Below are 19,214 nucleotides of genomic sequence, written 5' to 3' on the forward strand. Positions count from 1 at the left end.
GCGACCCCTCTGCATATTGACCCTCGGGGTCAAAAAAATGTAAAGACAAAAACAGGATTCGGGGGCGTGACAAGTGCCGACCTGCCTGGTGAAATTGAAAATACTTAAAAAGCATCGGAACAGGACTTTCAACTTGTCCTTTGACCTTATTGTCTTGACCAGAAGGGTGTGTAGGTTTTAATGCTTTCGGTTGGAAATAATAGTAGAAAACTACCACAAATTCCAAAAAGACAGATTGGTATATGCTATATTTCGATTACGTAATCAAATCAATACAAATATGAGTTCCTTAGCATAAACAAATGGACTGTACATGCTCAAACCTCTTGACAATAAAATTTCTATAAAACTTAATAATATTTTCAAATAATGTTCAAGATGATTGCAAAATTTGTCAATACATTTCAAAACATTTTTTTTTGTTTTTGCCACACTGTCTGGGGTTTTACCATACTTTCCTCTTTAAATTTTTGGCCTTTTCTTTGGCGTTTCATTACAATTCCAAACCTTTCTTGTGTTAGTGAAATTATTTGACCTTTCGGCTGGTGAGGCAGAGGCTTTTAATTTATTATTATTTTCTTAACCGCGTTCACCTTCTGCCTTTACGACCCACACCTTTTCCGAAGACTTTTCTCTTGGTTTTTTGGCGCTTTTCGACTTGTTTTTTTTTTTGGCTTTTTGTTTTCCCGGCTGACAGGCGTAACAGAAATGTTAAATTGCGAAAAATAAATCTTGAAATTGACTTTGTGCAGGGCTCGCTTTGCTTTGGTCCCACTCGTCTTTTATATATATATATATATATTTCGCTTTTGTTTTATTTATTTAGTGTTTTTTTACAAACTGTCGCCTTTTTGAGTTGCTGCTGACAGCGTGAAAATCGAGATAAATGTGCTTTCACTTTCCCACTTCACTGGCTATCGCTTGTTGGCGGTTAAAAGAACAGATTATTTAATTTGAAAGAAAGAAAGAAGGAAACCCAAAAAAGGTAAAGGTGAAGAAATTTTATTTAAAGATTGCCATCAGTTTGGGGCTTTGAAGAGGAAAAACGCTTGTGATCCGAGTTGCTCAATTTATAAATATGAAAGCTGGTGTTAAATGATAAAGCAAATACCCTACCCGGTGAAGGGTTGACAAATATACTGTGGTAAGTGCTTCCCGCTTGCAGAAAATGTTGTTTTAATTTATTGAAAGTAAATATTCGGCAACGTGAAAATGAAGTGCCAGCCAATATTTCTCGTTCATTTTTTTTTACTTGCCGTATATAAAAATGCACGCTAGCAAAACAAATTGTGAAAAATGAGATGAAATTGCGAAAAACAAGTGAAGCCTTTGAAAAGTCAACATAGAAAAATTTACATTTCGTTGCAATCATGCTGGGTACTTAATAAGGTATTGGCTAAAATTTTGACAAAATTAAAGATTGATTGCAAAAATTGTGACTTGTAAGTCACAACGACATTAAAACCATATTGGTTTTGCTTATTTGTTTGCAATTTATTTACTATTAGAACACGCGCAGCCAATGTGTTTGTCAATTCCAATTTAAATTAATATGTATTTTTCCTTAATTTTTCAGAACATAGCATGCCACGCCGCTCAAGAACAGCACATACTGCAGGCACTGCATAATTCACCAAGTAGAACAGCAGGGTTTACTGAATTTGAATCTGAATCACGACTAGCATACAGTCGCAATCAAATTTTGTGCATCGGGTGGCGGGCAATATATGGTGTATGTATTATATATGTACTTAGTAACACGGAATAACTAGAGATTGCCTGATTATTTTACAGCCGCACTCAATTCACTTCAGCCATCTGACAGACGAAGCAATGGAATTGCAAATTTCCCTTCCCAGATACAAAAAGGAAAATCGTGGCTTTTTTTATGCAACCTTCTATGCTGGAGCTCAGGTCGAAAGGTAGACGTCGTGTCAGTCATATGTTAAAATTGAACTATCAAAATCGCAAACTTTTAACTAATTGCGAATCGCAAGAGAATTTATCCTGCATTCAAAATTAAACCAACTTTATTACGATTTATTCTGATTGGTTCGATCACACAACAAATAAATAGTTGCAATGAAAAGAAAATTGCACTCATTCAAAATCACATCAGCCTAAAATCACATTAGCCTACAAGTTAATTGCTTATTACCGGATCCGTTTTTTAGGTTTGTTTTTAGTCAATACATCGATTTCGAATATATTGTGAGCAGGGCGGGTATTTTGTATCTAGATTCTGAGGCGATGCCGCGACTACTAACCGATAATGTTGCACTTGCAGATATTTTCCGCCAACCTAAATGCATAAGCTGCGCAGTTGCGATTGTTAAAAAGAAGGGGAAAATGGAAAAATCTGAGCAAAAGTGAAGGAAAAGCAAAGGATCCCTAACAATAAAATATTCTCGTACTTGTTTCAGCGACAGCAACAAAAAAGGCAGAGATGGAAAGATACTATACTATATGTATATGACCACAACGTTATTGCATTGCTTATTTCAGAATTAATTTTTTGTTCTCCCTTTATTTTGTGCATTTTTATTTTATCCGCTTGCCATTTTCTTGTCAGCGTAATAAGCGCAATTAGCAAGGGGACAGGACAGTAAGCGGAAAATTGTGGAGGGAAATCGTACAAGAAAAGCCACTTGAGCATGAAATAGGAGAGCGAATTAAAAGCCAAGTGCACGTCTAGTGGGTAAGGGAATATAATTCAAAAGGGGAAACAAGACTTTTAGATAATATAGTTAGCGCATAATTAATTGTGGTCAGCAAGGAACTTGCATGTTAAATACGCGTTAAAAGTCCTTGTTGTATGATTTCACACTAAACTAAATTCTAACCCAGTAAAAGTTTATTTATTTATTTAAATAAATAGTTATCACTTGGTAAATAATCAAAATATTATCTGCCTTGCATGTTAACTTGGCAATCCCTATCTGGCGACTTTTACAACCCTGCCGTCTTCTAACACTGCAAACTACAATACTTGTCTTATATGTCCATTGTTGTGAGAACTTCAAGGTTACCTCAATGTGACTCTGTAATTGCTCTTGGTAGCCACCGTCAATTAAATTGCATGAAAAGGGGGGGCAGCAAAAGTCAATGCCAAAATAATTGTGCCTAATTCCGTTTTGCATTTTATATGAAACAGTCGCCATGTACGTACGTTGGCTTGGCCACGTATCTAGTTGGCCATGTTAAGGTAAATATATTAAATTTAAATAGGGTCATATTGCATGGACACCATCATTAGCATACTAAATCGGCGAACATTTAACTAACCGCAAAGCCAAAATGAGGACCCAGTTAATTTCCAAGCATTTCAAAGCTCGCAGTTCAGAAAACTTATTTAATTCTGTTAAATTTTTGAAATTTTATTCCTATGATGAAAACTATTTTAAATTCTTATATATGGCACAGCAAAAGATGTTTCAGCGCGTTTATCTAATCCAGCTCCAGCTTCAATGCAAATCTTGAAGAGCATTCAAACCTCGGATTTCATCTCAATGCTGTCTCTTTCACTGACCATAAATTTTTATTGTGACCTTTTTTTGTTATTTTCAAGCTTTTGTTTGCCGTTAATTAGACCACACAACCTGTCAATGTCCCAGGGGGCCACAAAACCACCTGATGACCCCTAAAGTGGTACAGCTTAGCATGCATACCTTGCCCTACTTGTGGTTAAATAGCCTGTGGTCGCGTTGCATGGAACAGGCTTTGCCTTCGTCCTTTCTTTTTGGCCACTTTTCCCCCCTGCACTAATTTGAAACCACGCTCCAAGGATATCGGGATAGAGCATCTATCACCATCGCTGGGAGATTTCTTAATTGTCATATGGGCGATTTGTAAGCCCTGATTCAGATGAGTACAACTTACTCCGCACTCAATCCCTTTAAAGTGCTGTACACCCCGCATGTGCGGATATTATGTACATAGAACGACTATGGGTAGATTGAAGGTTTCACAACCGAAAATATAATTGTCAAGTGTCACGCAATACATTCCAGATTTCCTAATTTGCAACTATTTACGTTCATTTGGTCACACTAATGGCTACATAGATCATTGCGTACTCTCTTCGGCAATACAGTTTTCTTACTCTAACGTAGAGTTTCCATGAAAAAGCAACTTTACTCTTATCACTTCCACCAGTGTTCAGAAAATTCTCAACTCAACTTGCTCCTACTTTTCGACCGTTATGAAAAGATTTTCCTTCAACATTTTTCTATATTCGTTGCTCTTCAATTTTGGCGCAGTGCTTTCCGCCTGCTCAACTTTCCCGCTTCAAACGGGCGTCACATGAAAGTTATTACACTTATTATATGGAGAAAATAATTTTATGTGCGACTGGGCGAGCGAGAGGTACAGACGGAAAATTAAAAGAGAAGACTTCATTCCTGCGGCTTGCAGAGTGATGATAAGATGCGTCCACCGAGGAAAGGGGCGTGGCAAGTGTGAATTATTTGCACAAGCATTATATAATAATGTGTAATAATGATTATATACTAACATACACTCAAATGTGTATGGAGCTTAATGACACACTTTCGCACACCAGTTGGGTAAGATAAATTTCTTGGTCGCAAAAATCGATATTGAAAATAAAAGTAAATAAATACAAGACAACGTATTACCAAATCAGGCTGATAATTAAATTTCTATACTCTATGCAAAATTACATATTGTTACTGAAATATAACAAATAAATCTTGAATAAGCGATGTTGTTATACCAAAGTAAAGTAAATGACTTTAGATCTTCGGATCTTCCTCGTCAATTTTGAAAAAGTAAATCCTCGTTATATCAGCTTAGCACTCACGTGCTCCCAAACATCAGCGCTTTGATCCCATTTTATGACAAAAATTGGATTTTTCCTATAGTTTTAAAATTCAAAACGCGCTCTCCGGCCATAAATAATTCTCAACTAGAGTTAAGCAGTCAGCCGCAACGGGAAAAACAACAACAGAAACTAAAACAGCACACACAACATAACAACGGAATCAAGAACAAACAACAACCGAGAAACAACCAAAAAGGCAATAGGAAAATATTTTTTAATGTGCACTTTATCATCATCATGTCAGGCTAAGCGAGGAGAACTCCCATTTCACCCCACAAGAAAAGAATAAAATAAAAAAAAAAAAATGAAAGAAAAGAGAACAACAACACAAATGACATTTATATAGACACGCCCCAGCGCCCCCGACAAACAGCCACCTTTGCGATCCCCCTCTTTTCGGCATTGTGCAAATGCTGTCCCATTTGTCAGCTGGCACAAATTTGCATAAGCGCACTCTGGCAAGCGGTCGGATGACTTATGGTTGTCCTGCCCGAAACACCAGGCCCTCTTTTTGGAGCAGCACCCCACGCCTCCCTCCGGAAAAGCCTCTTGGAAAGCCCCCCTCCACTGAAACCAGCACAAGCCCCGTTGTCCACTAATCTCACGATCCAAAAAAACGCTCGTTGAAATTAGCTGTGAAATGCCGACAGGCATGGGTACATTGCTCAAAACACGGCGAAAAACGGTCGTGAATATAACGTTCGACACGTTGTCATCGATAAATTTTGATAATTTAATTCTCTATAGGGAACACACTTCAGTTTTGATATACAGTTTGTATGTGCATAATTTTATTTTAATATCGATCAATTCAAAAAGAATACAAACTGCCAAATCGATAATATCGATAATTATTCGCAGTATAAATTGTCCATATCCATTATAAAGAAGTGATTCTTCGTGATGGACTAGTACTTTGTATGTTTATACTAGCATGTGACCACACCACTCATCTTACCTTTTCTGCTATAAAATACTGCCATACTGAAATCGATAAGTAAGCACGATGTAAGTATGGTCCTGTCCTGTTTTGAATTCGTGCTTGAAACTGTAAGTTTCTGACCAGTGTGCCCACGAAGAAGAAGAGAGGGCTGCAGAAGGGCAGCGGAAATGACATAGAAATGAATCAGAAAGCAGAAACAATGCCCAGTATACGGGGGCGCCAAAAGGGCTGGTTGTGGAGGAGGGGGCGTGGCCCTGGGTAGGGGCAGAGCCAACACAATGAAAGCCATCTCTCACCTCTCACCGCAAAGGTTTCGGGCCAACACACAATGGCCAAATGACTTGGCTCCGAGAATAAGGATAAAGCCCCGATGTGATGAAAATGACGATGATGACAGAAAACGGCGACAGCGATGACGACAGTGGCACAAATCCTGTGTCGCAAGCGAAAGTTGGAGTCTAACCCATATATGATATCTATATGGGTCACGGAATTCTCTTTTGCTGCGAATCGAGGCGGAAAAGTGGGGGGAAGAAAACCCTCGGGAAAGCGAGAAGCCCACAAAAACAGGGCAAGGATTCAGGTCAGCGCGGATCTGGGGGAAATATTGGGGTACGCCGAAACTGAAGAGTTCAGGGAAATGAAACGCACCCGATTTATTCCCTATATATGAGCAGTCACGTTGGAAGTGATAGCTTAAGAAATGATAAAAGGCATTATTATGAATACTTTCCATTTTGCAACAAAAATTACCACACTTTTTGTTAGTTTTGTTTAAATTCTGGTTAAATATTAGCGTAATAGTGAATTATGGTATAAAGAGAGATTTCTAAGAATGTTGCAAACACCCTGAACAGTTCTGAAGAGCAGGGAAACCAAGAAGATCAAATTGCAAGAAGAAAATAGAAGTATTAAATAAAATGAAATAAAATGAAATGAAGCGAAGCCAGACTCGGCGAAAGAAAATGTTGGAAAACAGCAGCATCATCGTCAGCCCAAGGGGGTATTCCACCATTTCCCTTCGCTTCCCCACCTCCAGCATACCGTGCTTGTCGTCGTCATTGTCATCGTCATTATAAGCATAATCTTTAATAAACGAGTGAACACCAGGGAACCAACAGAAGTTGGGACAGTGGGGATGGTGGAAAAGCCGCGGGAAAACTCTCAAGCGGCCGCAAATGGACAAGGGGATGCCAAAGGAAGAGATGCGCCAGTGGGCGGGGCAGTGCGATTTTTCAAGTGAACGAACTTTTTAAATTAATTTAGACATAAGCAGCTCTTTAAACTTCTGCCTTAGAACCAGCTAAGCGGTTCGTGTTTTTCCTGTACTCCTGTTTTCCTTGAGTTTTCCAGCTTTTCCTTGCCTCTGCCTATTTCTTGACGGTTTCCGTATCAGAGTGAGTGTGTGCGTCCATCTCTTTTCATTTTTTGCTCTTGCAAAGTTGGTAATGTGTCTACCCGTCTCAGGCGGGCCGAAAGGAAACGTAATGTACACTAAATGGATATTTAATTACACTTTGCCCAAGGATCAGGCGGCGTGTGGGGGATCCCCTATAGGTACATATATCTAGGGCCCTATGTAAGCCCATATAAATATATATTTATGTATACATCTAACCCAAGGTGGAGTCTAACCTGGTGGGCGGCCAACTGAATGGGCCAATTTGCGATGACCAAATGGTCTTTGGCCTAAGTGCTGGCTAACAGGTTGTGATGTTGGGTAGTGAAAGGGATATCGCTGGGCATCAGTTGTCAATGAAACCCGAATAATTGTCAATGAGTTTTCTCGTTTTGGAATATAAAAAACTCTGCGTTGATCAAAAGGTACTCTCCTTTTCTCCTTTTTAGCTCCAGTTCAAGGCAACTAGTTACTGAGGCAATATAAATATATTATATACTTGAACCAATTATGCAGACAATGTATTCATTAAATTAATTCACCCAATTCTACCCAATCTAATAACGATTGGAATATCTATATTCAATGCCGTAAGTTCAATTGAGAAATTCCCAGTTGAAATGAGTAAAGGTAGTAGTTCGGCACACATGTTAATAAACCAGATGCCAATCGAATTACTTGCTTTAAGCTGCTTTTGGCAATCCCGCCCCCTTTAGAGCCCTGGAGCTGGACTTAACTATGCATTACCATTTGTTGAATAATTTTCTTAATTGTGCCTACAGCCCTTGGCCTGACCTCTGCCCGCAAATGATGAATTTATTCAATATTCACTTAGTCGAATAATTAATTCCCATTGAACCCCAACGGGCAACGCTGCGTATGCGTAATGAGCAAATGGAAGGAGCAGTTGCACAAAGTTGCAATGTTCGGCAGGCACATAAAATGCAATTACAAAAACAAAATCAATTGTACTTTAAATTAAGCAAATAATGTACACTTTTTGTGGTCTCTTCGCAAAACGATGTGCAAATTGATACCTTAGAACAATAGTACCAAGTTATTCTGTAATCACACTATAAGGAGTATTCCGCAGACTTTTCTCTCAGTGTTCCATTTGCTCATTGTCTGTGATGGAGAAATTTGCAAATTGAACTGGCAATTGATATGCCGGAGATCTGCCTAAGATATTTCTTATTGATTTATGCCGCCCACTTGAAAAGTTTTAATATTTTAATGCTCCTCCAATGTTTATTTTATTGCCCATGAACGTAAGTGACTGCCCAACTCCTTCAAAAAGATGTGTGCATATGCCGCTCCCACCGTGCATACGGAAATCCTTAAGCACATGCATGCATATATAGGTAGAACACAAATCAAAGGATAGCCATAGCCAGTGAACTCCAGTAAACTCACAATGAAATTTGAATAAAACGGCAAACAAGTGAAAGCCTTTGCGATATTAAAATGCCCATCAGGATATTGCGAACTGTTCAACACTGTGTGCGGCCAGAGTTGCCACCCCCGCATAAACCGCTTAAGTGTCGGACGCATCGGTCTGTCAAAGGGACCGCAGTGCTGTCGCATCCATCTGGGCTTAACTGCTAGGCTGCCCGTAGATTAATTTCTTAATAGTTGCTCAATTTGCATGTGTGAAGATGCACTGCATTGTTTTTTGTATTCTAAGGCGATTTTCACTTTAAATTGTCTAACGTTTTGGCAGCTAAATATTGCCTTCCATAACATTTAAGCTCTGAACTGCAGCTGCAATGTGAAACAGAGAGTGACAATTTATGTCATGGACAACAAAGGGATTGGAATAGCAAACAGAAGCATACGTATTTCATTACATACAAGAAAATATGATTGTAAGTTTGTTTGCTCTCTAGCTTATTGAACTTCGAATCAATTATTAAAGCTGGAGCTTATGTCATTTCTGTTCAATTTAAATATTAATAATTCAGAGCCCCTTTAAGTTTCAATTTTCTTTAACCACCGAAATCTGCTATTATTTTTACCCGGTTTCTTTAGCCTCCCATTGAAAACTAGTCGGCAATACTGAAGAGTCCCCTGCTACCTTTACAAATTTTCGAGGCACTTTAAAAAACAAAATGTAAAGTGAATGGACGACTTCTGCCGTCCTGGCGGCGTTTATGGTGATTTTTGGCCACGCCCCCTTTGCGCCCCTCCTGGGCGACTGCTTGTCATTCAGCTTCCTTTAAAACAGCAGAAACAGCGGCAGCAATTTCCATATTTGTTTACAAATACAATCTACACGAAGCACACACGCAAAAACACGTACTGGGACGGGGCCCCTCTTCATTGAAAGTTTAAATTTTTCTTTTGTTATTAATATTTTACACAAAAAATACACGCGTGAAAGAGAAAGAAAGCAAGCGAGTTAGGAAAGTTTTCACATCTGCGAGGGACGGCCCCTAAAAAGTGTGCTTTAAAAAACACAAATTTGATTTAGAGCAGGCATTTCCTTTATTTGAGATTACTATTCAAGCGGCCCTCGTCGTCACGCAGCTGTCTTTGGAGAAAGCCCCGCTTTACCCACACTTTCCCACTTTTCCAGCGACTGCAGCAAAGTTATGCATGTCTGTGGGTATTTTCCAAAGTATCAGTGTGAGTGTGTGCGAGTGCTGGTATTTACATGCTTACATTTCATACGAGCGTAAGAAAATATTTGCAGTTACATGTGTGTTCCTTTTTTCGCCAAGCTAAACTTTTGTGTGTACTTTTGTTTGGTTTTCTTTTCACTCGCCAGTCTCCGCTTCCCCCACTGGCTTACAGTGCAAGTAATATTTAAAATTTGCATATCAGGGCCACCCGAATTTGGGGAATGTAAAAAAAAGCCAACTTCAAGTCGCTGACCAGAAATCGTCAAGCCAATTGAGGCAGTGAAGAAGCTGAAAAGACTTGAAATATGTCAAATAATTAAACATTTTTCTTAAATTTTGCTTTAGATAGATCGACTATTATAACAATTGTTTTATTTATAACAATAGTTTGCAATTTCTTATGAGCTGCGAAGAAAAGATTACAAAAGCCGCCATTGTTTAACCAATTTTGTGCAGCTTTAAACTTTCTTCGGGCGTGTTCCTCTGTGTAAAGACCCATTTGCCGAAACCCAAGTGCAAATGCCAAGGAAACTTTGCCCAGGGCTGTCAGACAGGCCGAAAAACGCAAAGACCATGCACAAATATTTAACAGAATTAAACAGAAAGGACGAAGGACACACGACTAACCCTAGAAGGCATCGATCCTACACGCTTTATTTACATGTCATGCATATTTAAGTTGATTTCCATTTATGTTTCAATTTATTGCGTTTGGGAGCTCCCAGCACCAAAATGCCGCCCACATCTATTTGCACTGGTAGTTCAGCTAATAAAATTTGCAATGCATGCGACGCTTGCATATGAAATACAATTAACAAATTGTCGGAACGGATCCCGAAAAGAGCAGGGCGAAAAGACCCATAAACGAATATTTGCCTTCTAAGCCCCTAGCCCCCCGCCCCCGCCCCATAACCATTATCCACACTGCCATCCCCATCCCTCAAGCCGAAAATATTGCATTCGAAATCAATAAAATGTGCACTGGCAGCTCACCCGAAATGGAAAATTGCAAATGGCAGGAAATGAAATGAAATAAAGTGAGGCGGCGCCCGGGGAAGGGAAAACTCCATGTGGAGCGGCAGTACGTGCGAGTTCAGTTACCTGAACGGACTGGGAAATGCTGGGAAATTCAGCGAAACCCTGCGGATATTGGAGCAAGTGCTGCCACACCGGAGAATCGGCGAGGAGCCCATAATGGAGCATTCGAGGGCCGGGCAAGTGGCAAAGTCAAGTTCGACAACCGGGGTCAGGTTGATCGATTTGGTGCTTAGGGTTGCACAAGTGGGTGAAAATTGGACAGGACTTTGGACACTACTATATTAGGTGCGATGGATTTTGGCCCTATCATGAATATTTTAAGTATTTCAAAGAATATTTCAAGAAAACAGGTTAATGGGTAAATCTTTCAAATTCTGATAGTACAATACAATCATTTTTGTATAATTTTAGAGTAAGTGTATTTCATTTATTGAATTTGTTCTATTATTAAGTAATATACGCCAGTGTTGGATGAGCGGCAAAGAGCTTGAGCAAGTCAAATAGCATCGACGCAAACATTAAGAGGGGGAAATTCATTTACTCGGAAATCTTCTGCACACTTTATTGACTCGGTCACGTGAGCGGATTTTGTGAGTCACGTTTCGCGAGTTTTGCCACACTCTCTTAACGGTTTTCGCCCATTTTCCATTTTCTTCTCGCGCACTTTTTGTGGCCGAATTTTACCTTTCAACTTTAATGATAAAAGTTCGCAGCTCTCTTTCGTCGGCTCTCTAAGCCATAAAAGACTTATTGCAGCGGCCTAACAAGGCGGTGCAGCGGGTGGTGCTAGACTGGGTGGTGCTAGGTGGGCGGTGCAGAGTGGGTGGTTCGGTGGCTTCTGTCCATGTGCATTGGGCAAGCCATTCGTTATGGGTCGAGCGTTTGGACGTTTTCGAAATTTATTACATTGCACCGACAAGTTTCGCGTGTTTCGACTTTGCGCCTACACTTCACTTAGCACAACGCCGCCGAACCGGCACACAGTGCCCAACCCCCAACCACCCAACCATCAGCCAACCCACCACCCACAATTTCCACCACCTAAAGCTGCAGGTGAAGTGCAACTTTTTGCACCTAAGAAATTCTCCTGGCCGGAATTTCCAGTAATAAGTTGGGAGGATGGTGTTGACAAGCCCCGAAAAGCGTGGCTCAAAACGTAAACATCGTGAACGACTCGTCGTCGTCGACGTCGTCTGACTGGGTTTCCCCTTCTCTTTTCCCGCCGCACAAGCCATTTCCCTCATTTTCCGGGTGCATTGACCCCCGTTTCTCTCCCACACGGAGCCGCTTAAAAAAAGTCGAAAACTGCAGCCGGCTAAATGATGGTGGGACGGAAAACTGGATGGTTGGTCGGGAAATTGGGGGTCGGACAGAGCAGTATATATCCTGTGCTCTTCACTTTTAAAGATTTATATTCAGCATTTCCATCGTTTGTAGCTCTGGATTCTCGAAGCATTGCCCTCGCTTCAGACTTGCCTTTACCAATCAGGGAATTTATCGGGGAGCTATATTATATAACAATATTCAACAAATATCACTATTAAAATTATGATTTAAAAAACGAAATAGTTAAGTGGAAGCAAGAGCATACTTTGTGCGACTAGGTTGCTGTGCGCTACTTATTACGCCTGCAGTTCTGTCGGTTCTTAGTCAAAATAAGCGCCTGCACCCGCATTTTCCATTTCACATTTTCCAAACGCTTTTCAAGTGCGTTCAGACGCAAAAGTCAAAATGTTTGGTTCAATGAACGCTGAGAGTCCGGCACTTTAAATCGCTTTAAGGTCCTCGGCAACGGGGCGGCTGAGTGATAAATCTTTATCACTTATTCGGGGATAAGTCGCTCCGCTACTGGCCAACTTGATTAATTGCCGCAAATAAACGAGGCCTCAAGGATGGATGATTGGCAAACTGCTCGATGCGGCCGCAAATCAAAAATACATAGGACTCAGATTCCTACCCCATTTTTGGCTTTTCTGACAACTTTCGTCACGTATCGTCCATCAGGCGGAAGTAATTCATCAAAACATGGAAGGCAGGCTAGGCGGCTTATATTAAATAATGATTTGATGGCGGTGGAGATCCTTGCCCCAACCCCACCTAATTAGACGATGGGTCCTCTTCCGGGACTAATTAAAATGCCCGCCGTCAAACAACAGAAAAATTATAAATCACATTTCTTGTATTTGATTCCAGTTCCATTATGCAAATGTTGACGGCGCGTAAACAAGCCGGGAAAATGGCATAAACCAATTATGGGAAAGTGCGGGCGAGCTTTCCCCATCGAGTGTCAAAGAGATTTGAGTTGCGAGCTGCTAGCTCTAAGTTCCGAGTTTCGAGGGTCAAATGGCAACACTTTTTAATTAACTTGGCTCGAAACAGCCGCATACAAACTTCCAGTCGGGGTACAAGAAGGCGAACAAAAATCCCAAGGAAATTATAATTTTCCCTGGCTTTCGGGGGGATGAACAACTTATGGAAATAATTGCCCAAAATTATGCAAATGCGGGGAAGTGGGGTGAATGTTTTTCCATTGTCATTATTCCACTTGATTGTTTACATTATTTCTCGACTGATGCCTTTTAATTTCATCTAATGGCAAAAGGATTTTCTAGCTTGTGACTTGGCTTCTATGACTTGGCTTAAATGTTTTCTTTAATTCAAATTACACAATACATAGTTCAAGAAACTAAGCTTTAATTGATGCATTCAGAGTTATATTATCAACATTATTTTAACTATTTCAAAATAATTGGTTAAATAATGTTCGTCATATTAAGCATTTTAAACCCGCTACTTGTAGAATAAAAGGGTATACTACATTCGGTGAAAAGTACGTAACAGGATGCGTTTCCGACCATATAAAGTATATATATATTTCTGATCCCACTCAATAGCCGACTCCATCAGTATGAACGCCTCGATCTTAGGAACTATTAAAGCTAAAAAGTTTAGATTAGACAGGAAGATTCCGAAGGCATAATAAATCAGGCCAATAAATGAGGTCAATAAATTCACGAATTTTTGAAATGCCGCATAATCAGGGGATAATTTGCTTTCACACTTTCAAGAGATCACGATACCTCATAGCATAAACGTTGTAATAGTCGCAGTACTCGACTAAAGCGTTGCTGTTATTTTTTGTAATATGCCATTTTATTCCATGCGAAAGTGCTAACAACTTCCCTTATTTCATTATCCTGCTCTTCCATTTTTTTTGTCATAGCGTAGATTTTCCATAATCTAAGCAGCACTTTAATAGACATTTTCCCAGATTTTCCCGGCAGTTCACTCCTTGATAAATACACTCACGTAGCCGGTTGGTGAAACGTCAAAGTCAATAAGCACAAAAATTTCGAAGGCAGTAGGTTTTTTCGCTTCCTTTACCGAGCCATTACAACATACAATCAGGCGGATCAGACAGACGACGACATCGAAATCGAAACGTGGCTACAACAGCTAGGTGAGTGAGTGGCGGCTTTTCCGAGCGCTGGTTCGCTTTTTCACCTGCGCAAAGCACGCAAATACCCAAACACACACTCGCATTACGCGCAACTTTTTAAAAGTCAGGCAGAAAAATGTTTTTTAAACGCTAAATTACTTTTGAATGGCAGGAGGGCGTGGCGGCGCCTCGTCATGTGGGCGTGTCGGAGCGCCAGCGTCACAATTTAATTTTGTGCTCCCTCATTTGCCCTGCCACCCGCCCTCCCCTCGCCAGACGCTTTCCCACCGCTTTTCCACGACAACAACAAGCGCTTTGTCACAAGAGGGGCGCTTTTTTTCGTGTAGCGTCTGAAGAGCGGAAATGCTTATCCCAACACTTGAGCGTCACGTGCTGCCGTGGTCGCTGCTGCGGCGACACCGACACACGGATACCCTAACTGAATGTATGCGAATCGATCGATATGGAAAGCAGGCAATAGTGGTTATGAAGGGTTTACTGGCTATTGGTTACTGGTTAGTGTGGTGATTACCAAGTGAGCGAACTGAAGAATCGGCATGGTTAAGAAATTAAAGAAGAAGATTTTTAATGGTAATAGAGCTTATATAGATTATACGCCGAAAATCGAATTCAACTTTTAAATCGGTGCTCATCAGATCATATTGGGTCTTGAAAATTGAAGGCCCATTTTTGCCATATATTAATCCGTATTCAAAAAGTGATTATTTCTTCATATCTATTGAATTTGACTCTATTAATTTGTTTCCCTGACATTTACGAAGGATCTGCGAATCTTCCGGTGGCCCCCCAGTCGCTGGTTTCATTTGAATTCCTCGCTTTCGGCAGTTAGGGTATTTAAATCTGTCCGGCCTCAGACTTGCCAAACTGTGCCACGCAGATACTTTCCCGCGCAGAAAGCGCCTAAGGTCGTTGTCGTTGTCGCTGGAAAAGTGGAAAAGCGAGGAAAAGCGCGAGACAGGTAGTGGGGATGGGGATGGGGATGAGGATGGGGCAGAAGGTTGGTGTCTGGTGGCTGGGGAAAACACCCTGTAGGTGTTTTGAATGTTTAGCTCAAGTGGCTTTTTAAAACACATTCTATGCTAATTAAGGGCCCGGGCTTGGGCATAAATGAGTTGTCGGTGACGTTGACGTTGCCTGTCGCCGTTGTTTGCATTTGATAAGCCAAGATTGTTGCCAGCCAATGTAATCAATGGAGGGCAGCGGAAGGAAGCTCCACCATCTTACCATCATACCAACATACCGCCAAGCCATCGCCATCATCGCTCATTGCGTAATCCTCGAGGAGCGGTGGCGAAAGCGCAAACCCCATTTAATTAACGAATTAACAAAGCCAGAAGTTTCTGTGGTTTTTAAGTGATTTCGGGTCGCCCGAAGGCAAACATTTTGCGGCCTTGTTATGGCATAATTGAATTATTGCCATATGAAAAAACAAAATATGGGCTAAGACCCCAGTCAAAACGCCGAACCCAAAGACCCAAAAACTCAAACCCAACTGGCAGCCAAAAAAAAAAGGGAAGTCGATGGCAAAGTTTCTTGTTCGCTTTCTTATTTTTCCTTCACATCTCGGGCAAAATAAATCAAGACTTTTGGGCGCTTGCAAAAAAAAAAAATATATATATATTCGGAAAACGGAAAAATGTGAGGAAAAGCCAAAAAGTCGGCGCCAAATTGAATTAGGGCTTTAATGGCGAAATTTGTGGGTGAACTCCTATACTTAATACTCGTATTAATGCAGCTCATTAAGAATTACTAAAATTTGTATCGGGCTGGAAGTTCTTATCGACAACCCTTTTCCTAAATACCTCTAAACCGCACCACAACCAATGCTATTGTTATGGAACGTTTTCCCAGTGGGCTATGTTTGGATAAGTTTAAGATATGGGCTTTTTAGCCCGTGGGCTTTAGCTGTCAAGGCTCAATAGATTTTTGTTGTCGATAGGAGTAGGAGGTAAACACGAGGATCTACATTTCTCTTAAATTTGTAAAACTTTTTCAACTTTCAACAGCCATGTTAATTCAACTGGTCTTCCTGGGCATCCTATTGTGGGCGTCCTTCTTTTGGCTGCAGTGCCGCTACCTGGATGTCCTGGAACTCCTCTTCGCCTGGATAGGCAATCAGTTGGCGGAAACTCGCAGGAGGCGAGCTCGCGAAGAACGGTGCCGCCTGGGCAAAAAGTGGGCGGTCGGAAATAAGGGCGATGGCATGGAGAAGCTGCTCTCGCCGCCGATCAAGAATCGTCTCAATATCCGAGTGGAGCAGTGCTGCGACTTCATAACCGCCGGCTTGGGCTTGGTGCTCGAGGACGACGTGACCCAGAGGTTTGTGGCCCCACCTTCGCCAGCTGGGGAATGGAATCTGCTGACCCGCAACCTTCGTCAGAGGAATCGATACCTCAGCTGGCGTTTAAGGACGGTCTGGCTGCTGGGCTGGGTTGTACGCTACGGACTGCTTTTGCCCTTCAGGACCATTGGCTGCTGGCTGTGCCTGTTCATGATCAGTGGAGTCTCAATGCTGCTGGGTCACATTCCCGACTGGTGCTTCAAGAAAAAGTTGGTGGAGCTGGTATTGCGGCAGTGCTTCCGAATCACGGCCGCCTGCCTGCCGATGATCCGCAGATTCCACAACACGGAGTATCGGCCCACCAAGGGCATCTGTGTGTGCAATCACACGAGCCCCTTAGACGTCCTGGTGCTGATGTGCGATGCCAACTACTCGCTGACGGGCCAGGTTCACACCGGCATCCTGGGCGTCCTGCAGCGCGCCCTGTCGAGGGTCTCCCACCACATGTGGTTCGACCGCAAGGAACTGGCCGATCGTGAGGCTCTGGGTCTGGTGCTCCGCCTACACTGCTCCATGAAGGATCGGCCGCCGGTCCTGCTCTTCCCCGAGGGCACTTGCATCAACAACACCGCCGTAATGCAGTTCAAAAAGGGTAGCTTCGCGGTCAGCGACGTCGTTCATCCAGTGGCCATTCGATACGATCGCCGATTCGGCGAGGCCTATTGGGACAGCACCCGTTACTCTATGCTCAGATACATGCTGATGGTGGTCAGCTCGTGGTGCATTTGCTGCGATGTTTGGTACATGCCGGCACTCAGCCGGTGCAACGACGAGTCCCCAGTAGAGTTTTCGAATCGAGTGAAGGCCGCAATCGCCGCCCAGGCGAATATCGATGATCTGCCCTGGGACGGAAACCTAAAACGCTGGAGTCCCGTCAGGGACTGGCAATAGTTCAAGCATAGCTTAGGTTCTTACCTTGGCTATTTCATATCGCCGTTTGCAATACCGTACGCTGTTGGTATATTGATTGTATGACCCTTTTGATACTAGTAAATCGATCGATATATTTTAGAGAGCAAAATGTGATAAATTCACTTATTTTACTGTTCTCTGGCCGCGAAGTGGTGGAGCAGCTAATCTCGATGACCAGAAGGGAAGACCCCTTGCATTCTGTAGGCTATTCTATAAACCAATTATTATATGCTTTTCTATCTCTTGATAGCCAGACAACTGATTGATTAAAACAAAGCTATTAAATGGTTAAACCGGATGCTGTGTATCCACTTATAAAAAGTTATTCTGTCGTAAGTCCTTTGGATCTGACCCCAGATAAGCACTAACTAGATATGATATACTAGACCTCTCATGACATATGACTCTAGTCCCTATGGTGGTGGTGACCTTATAGATAGCGAGGACCTACCGTTTTGGCTGGACAATCTTTCTTTCTCCGTGGCGAATCGAGGCGTTGGGCCCGTACCTTCCGAGGAGGGCGCTCTGCGACTGGGAAACGCCGCCGGCGGCGGAAGCGGACGCCGCGGTGATCGCCGCAAGGCCGCTGCGCAACGAGGTGCAGGTGGCTAGATCCCGGGGGTGGGCTAGCCCGTAGGCGCCAAAGGCCGACTGCGAGTGGACCGCATAGTCGAGGCCGGGTAGCTCCAAGGAGGCGATCGGGTGAATGCGGGTCAGTGAAAGCGTGCTTTCGAGCACGGTGCTCAGGAGCGGGGCGCTGCGCAGGGATCTCAGGCTGCCGCGGCGCGTGAGCGTGTCCGGCTTATACATCCGGGGTTGGGGGGGCCGGCCGACCCCCCGCCGCCGCCTGCCGACCGCCTAATTGCTTGTCACCTCCTCTGCTCCGGTTAGTAATTGCCGTAAACGGTCGGTTAGTCCGGCGTGCGGGTCATTCGCAGCAGTCGCTTTATGACCAATTACGCTGTTTAGTGAGCAAAGCGCGCTGGTCACGCAACTATTTAGTCGTCGTCTCCTGCTCCCTATATTGCTTACTTGCTTTTTTGCTAACTTGCTCTACTGCTAATCTGCTTGCGTTCGCTTCCTTATCGGTTACTTGACTGTTTGATTTTTGCTTTGGAATAAGGCTATCTTGCTCGGTATCCTGCTTGCTATCTTGCTTTCCTGCTATTCTTTTTGTTATATCTGCTTGCTTGCTAACTTGCTTTGCCTGCTAGCTCTTCTGTCTGCTGCTTTCTTGCTTTCCTCTTCAGACTAGTCTTCTTCTTTTGGATCCTGCTTTCATCTGCTGGTTCGCTTTCTTGCTTCTGAAAATATCTATTACGTGCTTTTGCTTTTCTCGTGCTTTGCAGCTTTTGTTAGCCTACGAATTCCTTCTTGCCTTACCTAACTTTACTAACCTATCTGATTTGACTATTACACTACTTTTGCGTCTTGGTACCTTTTCTGCTGCTTTCGATACTTTTGCTTGGGCGCTTTTCAGCTGCGTCTATGCTTTTGTTTTTGCTTCGCTTTGTCTCCAGTTCACTTGCGTGCTTTCACTTCGCTTGCCTGTCTCACTGCTTGCCTGATTTCCTGCTCTCCAGCTTGCCTTATTTCCTGCTCGCCTGCGTGCCAGCGTTTTGTTGGCACAAATGCTCGTACAAATTGCTCGTCGCCT

General features: G+C 42.4%; 2 protein-coding genes across 6 annotated transcripts in view, besides 1 other annotated feature; one reads left to right on the forward strand and one right to left on the reverse strand.

Moving 5' to 3' along the window:
- shakB (shaking B) overlaps nt 1-19,214 on the reverse strand; it is a 165,980-nt gene that overhangs the window by 46,909 nt on the left and 99,857 nt on the right. For 2 of the 5 annotated variants that reach the window (NM_078701.3, NM_134566.3), the window contains exon 1: nt 18,009-18,477. The exons of the other annotated variants lie outside the window; for them this stretch is intronic. Coding sequence is in view for 1 of the 2 variants with exons in the window: in NM_134566.3 (NP_608410.2) it covers nt 18,009-18,367 (359 nt within the window). In the remaining variant the exon portion in view is untranslated. Of the gene's footprint in view, nt 1-18,008; nt 18,478-19,214 lie in introns of those variants that run through there. 5 annotated transcript variants of the gene reach the window in all.
- Nucleotides 13,657-13,799: a mobile genetic element.
- CG15450 (uncharacterized protein) lies at nt 14,167-17,662 on the forward strand. Its single transcript, NM_134565.2, has 2 exons — nt 14,167-14,304; nt 16,311-17,662. Exon 2 carries the CDS (start codon nt 16,313-16,315, stop codon nt 17,534-17,536), a length of 1,224 nt encoding a protein of 407 aa, NP_608409.1. The 5' UTR covers nt 14,167-14,304; nt 16,311-16,312; the 3' UTR covers nt 17,537-17,662.

The sequence above is a fragment of the Drosophila melanogaster genome, chromosome X, assembly GCF_000001215.4.
Source record: "Drosophila melanogaster chromosome X".
NCBI lineage: Eukaryota > Metazoa > Arthropoda > Insecta > Diptera > Drosophilidae > Drosophila > Drosophila melanogaster.